General features: G+C 39.4%; 1 protein-coding gene across 1 annotated transcript; it reads left to right on the plus strand.

Moving 5' to 3' along the window:
• Positions 1–1,108: 1,108 nt before the first annotated feature.
• On the plus strand, positions 1,109–5,255 carry gtf3aa (general transcription factor IIIAa). Its single transcript, XM_052591526.1, has 9 exons — positions 1,109–1,490; positions 1,663–1,763; positions 1,861–1,957; positions 2,232–2,320; positions 2,434–2,507; positions 2,714–2,794; positions 2,895–3,124; positions 4,326–4,373; positions 4,509–5,255. Exons 1-9 carry the CDS (start codon positions 1,368–1,370, stop codon positions 4,851–4,853), a joined length of 1,188 nt encoding a protein of 395 aa, XP_052447486.1. The 5' UTR covers positions 1,109–1,367; the 3' UTR covers positions 4,854–5,255.
• Positions 5,256–5,999: the final 744 nt, after the last annotated feature.

Here is a 5,999-nt window from a genome sequence, read left to right on the forward strand (position 1 = left end):
GGCAAATGCTAGGGGCACCCAAATTAGTTACGAGGGAAGGGATTTGTGGAAACTGTGGTAACTAATTATTGTGAAACAACATTTGTCTCGCATTTCAGGATGAAAAAACAAACATTTCAGATGAAGTATAATCCACTTCTTACCTCCGAGACTGTTATTCATTTGTTTATTGTGAGTATAAAGGCTTATCATTAACATACATGTTGCTGCTGATTGGGTTGACATGTTTGACAAACCCAAACAAGAGAAAACGTATCTCAATCCCCGTTGCACACCGTTAACCAGGAAACTTGTCATTTAAACCGGAAACCATAACAAAACACTGCACACCAGTTTAAGCTTGAACTTCCCCATGTTAAAAACATAGACAGTAAAAGAAATGGACACAGTGACCCCATTGGATTCAACGGAGACAAATGAAGTCAGTTAGAAGCAGGCACTTCCTGGGGGTCGAGGGTACTGCACAGACTCAAACTGAGCTTGATGAAGTAGAGGTCACGTGAGCAACCTGTCTGACAACTGTAAGTCTTCTAATGCCTGTGCCAAGAGAAATCTGAATCACCCACCAAATCTTGCAGACGTTGTTGAACAATTTTGTCCCGTGTCTTTTATGGACTCTCTATGGGCTTCTCCCTTGGCTTTATACCTCCACGTCCCCCTGATAGCCTCATAGACAGTTAAAGATTGCCTGCGAGCTTCTCCTCCTGTCCATACGGTAATTTATCTGCTGTGCGACAGACAGTCGCAGGTTATGATGCAATCATTAGCCTATTTTTACAAAAACTGCTTCTACGGGACCATAACTTAAGATACAAGGTAATGGAGCCTTTATACATTTTCGTGTTTCTTTAGAAATAATTAATGGACAAATTAAGTCTTTAAACACCTCAGATGTAAAGTTATTTGCTGTCAAAGTGACGCCAAAATGAATGAGAGTCAATGGAATGCTAACAGCAGGTGGGGGTCCACTAGCCAATGGTGGTGCCCAGGGCTGCTTCATACAATATGAAACCCTGCCCCCCTGGTAAAACCCCCTTTTTCAGGCTTCCGATTGGCAAACATGGCTTAATGGTTAGGGTTATATCGCCATCTGTTGGTTTGGCATGCTCTTGACTCCTAGCATGTTTTTGCATTTTCATGTGGACTAGATGTTTTGTTGTTGTTGTTGTTGTTGTTTTTTAACAAAGGACGATAAACCCCGTTTATATAAATATCCTTGTACGTGTGGACTAGGCCTAAGTTTTGACCTCTTTGGCGTTCCATACAGGATGTGTCATGTTAGTGTTGATGTGACGTCAGATGTTTCGTAGGCAATCAAAATGAAGGCACACACGCGGTAGATCTGGCCATACCTCGTAACTGAACACATGACAATGCATGAAACTAACGTTAAACCCGGCGCAACATTTATTTGTTCGTTTCCCGACTGTCATGCGTCGTACAACAAAGCGTGGAAGCTAGAAGCGCATCTCTGTAAACACACAGGAGAGGTAAGTCAAGCGCAGGCCAACACGTGAGCGTACAGTAGCTAATGTTACATTTCATATAACGTTAAATCAAACCTTTCTGTTCTATTTGCGCATGTATGATAAGTTCAAATCGGTCAACACGGCTGTCAGAGGTTTGATATGAACGATAACTTTACTTATTGATTGATTGCAGAGGCCTTATAAGTGCGAGGATAGCGGGTGCGGGAAATCATTCTGCACAAAATACCATCTCGCGCGCCATAAGCTGACACACACCGGAGACAGACCTTACACGTAAGTGTGTGTGTGTGTGTGTGTGAGAGAGATAGAGAGTGAGAGAGCTCGTGTTTAATAGAATAGTAAAGTGTCATTTCTCGCGCTATGTTGACAGATGCACGGAGGACGGATGCAACGAAGGATTCACCACAAACTCCAACTTGAAGAAACATATTTCACGTATTCACAGACAAGAGACAAAACAATACATAGTAAGTAAATGTAACTGCATCTGGCCACAAAAAATTCCATGCATTTCTGTGTACTGAATTAAATGTCTACACTCAAATGTAAAGATGGTTCTATTCATATTTATTTAAACTCCCTTTTGCTGGAAAACAGTGGCATGCGCAACAAACCTGAGATATACAAACAAGTAGCAGCTAATACTTCAGCTCTAATACTTCATAAAGTAATATTAAGGGTGTATATTATATATGTGATTTTTGTTGATTTCATTGTTCTAATACTGTTTTTGTTCCCCAGTGTACATTCGAAGGATGTGGCAAAGCATTCAAGAAAAACAACCAGCTGAAAACCCATGAGTGTGCGCACACAGAGCTGCTTCCTTTCTTGTAAGACCTTTTACACCGGTTTGTCTTGCGCTAACTCTCTTTCAGTAAACTAGCATAATAAAACACTTGATTTCAGCTGATGTCCTGTACTCTGCAATGTTTCTGATCCTCAGGTGTACACATGAAGGCTGCGGGAGACGCTTTTCACAACGTGGGAAACTGAAGCGCCACGAGAAGGTACACAAAGGTACGTCCTCCGCTTGTTCTGTCATACAAGTATTATATAGTATAAGCTTATATACAAGTACTCTGATCGCATACAGTGGCTTTGTGAGGCGTAACAAGTACAAATATCACCATATTTGATCAGAACACAAGATTGTAGTAGTTTTTTGTCTCTTTAATTAATCAGATGTGCATCGTATTACCATTCATACTGACATAACTTTGCAGGTTATTCTTGCACTGAGGAGGGTTGCTCGTTTGTGGGAAAGAACTGGACGGAGATGACAAACCACAAAAAAGTTCATATAGGTAACCCTATGTGTTTTTCTGAATGTAAATAGCGTAGCCTTACAGAAAGTTACAGAATATAACTTTGGTTATTGTTGTGTGTGTGTGTGTGTGTGTTCAGTCAGGGTACAGTGTGATCAGTGTCAGAAAACATTCAGGGACAGCTGGTTCCTGAAGCAGCATCAGCATGTTCACTCTGAGGAGCGTGTGGTGTATCACTGTCCCAGAGATGGATGTTCACGCTCGTACACCACTGCCTTCAACCTGCAGAGCCACATACTGTCCTTCCACGAGGAGCAGCGCTGCTTCATCTGCGCTCACCCCGGCTGCGGCAGGTCCTTTGCCATGAAGGTAACCGTGCTTTCCCATCATCAGAGATTTGAAGGATCTGCCTCACTAACTACTAGGGCTGTCACGATTCCTCGATTCAGTTCGAATACTTGATTTAGCATTTTGCCCGTGTCGCGTGATCGGCAAAATTCCAGAAGTGGTGCATTCCACGGATGAGACTCCATGAAATGCGTTATTAGACCGTCTTCCAAGACCACGTGTTATATTAGACCCATTTTAAAATCATGATAAAGCATCATGCTATTATGAATTCACAGACACTACGATTCAGTTAAATAAAAATATGCAATGCGTCTAAGAGTGGCTCCATTTACAGTAAATGCTGCTCCACACAAACTGTTAACATTTACATGCGTCTCAAACTCCATCTTCTGCATATTGCTGTGAGTTCGGGTTTATTATAACGTTCATCTGGGAACGCAATGTGCACCACTTCATCAGATTTATAAGATAAATCATTTATAAACCCATGCAAACACAGGAGAATACATCAGTATCTTTCTCGATATGCGAACTGTTCATCGTGATTTCAGAATAAGTTAACACAAAGTGGCTGTAGTATATCAGTCGTAAACAAATGGCCAAATTTTAAAGATTAAGTGGACTTTTTAATTAAATGTTTACTCAAAATTAAGCACATATTTGATTGTGCTGTAGTGTTCGTCAGCACCTCTAAAGGCCTTTAATGCATAATGTTTATTAGCTGTATTGTTTATAATACATTATGTATTTTTGTGTTTTGTTCAATAAAACCATATGGTAACTTGCTTTTGATTCTTTATTTGAACTAATAATTATTGCCTCATTGCTATTATATATGTTTTCTAAGTAATTCTAAAGCCTGTTTTTCGCTTTGGTCTGTTTTTATTACCACAAAAAAAATTGTAATTTAATCGTCAGAATAATCGTCAGAATAATCGTCAGATTACTTGAGTACCAAAATAATCGTTAGTGACGCCACTACTAACTACATTTCTATCCAAGGATTTATTTTTTGCACAAACAAAAAGAGGTTTTAAAATTCAACATAGAGCTGACTGAAATGCTAATTATAGATAAAATTAAGACAACAAGGACTTTACGAAAAGTGCTTTTATTATTTTCATCTTGTAACTCGACATTGTCGTCTGATTTTATAAGCATTTCCTAATTTGATAATCTTAAATTAGTAAACTTTTTTTCTTTTTTTTTTTTGCTACAGCAAAGTTTACTGCGCCATGGTGTGATGCATGATCCTGAAAAGAAACAGGTAACTACTTGTAGTATTGATTACTGATCAGCTGAAACTGACTTTTAGTCTTTAGGTTGTAATTGAAGGGTTGATGAAAACAGGTATTTAAAACGTTTTAAAGTTGAAAATAAGTGCTCTTATCGTCTCTTTCAGTTGAAACCCCGTCCGAAGCGCTCTCTGGCGTCCCGTCTGAGTGGCCACAAACCAAAAAACAAACGTCTAAAGAAAACTTCAAATCCAGATGATTCTTCGGTGCCACAAATCAACCAATCAGAAACGACCATGAATCCGCAATTAATTGGTCAGTTGCATTCTCTCAGCTCTGAAAGCAGTACATTTCCAGACCCAGACTTCCCAGAAACCCCCCAGAGTTTCATAAGTCCTGATTTAGAGCCCATTCAATCAAAAAGTGCTGTCAGCGAAACAAAATCCATTTATTCTGAGCTCAGTGACGCTGCAGATCCAGTGGTTCACCTCCTTGAGCCGCTCTTAGTGTAGAGTCATATTCCACTGAACCACAAAACAACGTTTGTTCCAAAGCAAACATACCACTGCAGAAAAATACACGTTTGTACTGAAACTTGCATGTTTTATTGTTGCTTCAAGTCGTTCGGTTCCTCTGTGGAGGAGGTATAAAGAGATGCTGGTGTCTCAGGTTTTCATTAAGACTTTGACCTGCTTCGGGGGAAAAAATGAAGAAGATACTGAAGTCTGCTGTGCTCATTTAATAGTAAATGTAACCGTTTTGTTGGTTGTAAGTTGACATTTATACAATGAATTTGTGTATAAATAAACTAACAGCATGTAAACTTGGATCAAGCGTTTCGGGGTCAATTCAAGTTAAGATTTTTGACAGCATCCATGATCAAGTTCATAATAATAAATCATGATTTTACAAGACATCGTAGTGGAACAAAAGTCGTCATTCTGAAAGTATTGCCACAAGTCTTGACCACATACTAGACGACTAAATTACTAGTAATGCTAAATAAATACTTTCATTAGTAAAGCCGTGAGCCAGAAATGTAGTCTCGCAGGTAAAAGGATGATATACACAAACATAGACGGGAAGTGCTTTTGAACAATGTACTGATTTACTAATGAAATGCAAATGAAAGGTGCATTTACTCAAAACCCACAGTAACACAAGTAGAGACGCTTCCTCCGTTGTTATTATTGTGGATTCTGGTGAATTACGCTCCTTCAGACCGAAGCTACTCACACTGGATCATGAGAAACCAACGGAGAAAGCGGAATCAGTCGAGTGAATCTGGGTCATAAACACTCATTTTGCCCAGAAAACATGAAGGCGAATGACTTTTCTGACTGATAAACAACTCTTGGCATCACACGCACTGCTGCGGTTTATATTATAATGTTTGTGTTTGTTCAGAAATGACTTAACACATTTCTCAGATGTCCTTAGTACAGTGAAAAGTCAAAATGCAACAAATCTGATTAATCTTGGATTTGTTGCGCTAGCCTTGCATCAGGGTTGCCATCTCTCAAGTGACAGTCCTGCTTGCGGTATGAAACAAAGTCACAGTTTACTAAATTCTAACAATAAATACCATTTTGGCGCACTTTGTGTAGCGCTTCAATTAAAGCCAGAGCCAATTAAAAACAGGAGTTTTGACTAGCTTA

This window comes from Carassius gibelio, chromosome A5, assembly GCF_023724105.1.
Source record: "Carassius gibelio isolate Cgi1373 ecotype wild population from Czech Republic chromosome A5, carGib1.2-hapl.c, whole genome shotgun sequence".
NCBI classification, from domain to species: Eukaryota; Metazoa; Chordata; class Actinopteri; order Cypriniformes; family Cyprinidae; genus Carassius; species Carassius gibelio.

Coding starts and splice junctions, on each gene's coding strand:
- gtf3aa (XM_052591526.1), top strand. CDS start 1,368: ATGACAATGCATGAAACTAACGTTAAACCCGGCGCAACATTTATTTGT. Junction 2,321..2,433: donor ACAGAGCTGCTTCCTTTCTT/GTAAGACCTTTT, acceptor TCTGATCCTCAG/GTGTACACATGAAGGCTGCG. Junction 4,374..4,508: donor ATGATCCTGAAAAGAAACAG/GTAACTACTTGT, acceptor CGTCTCTTTCAG/TTGAAACCCCGTCCGAAGCG.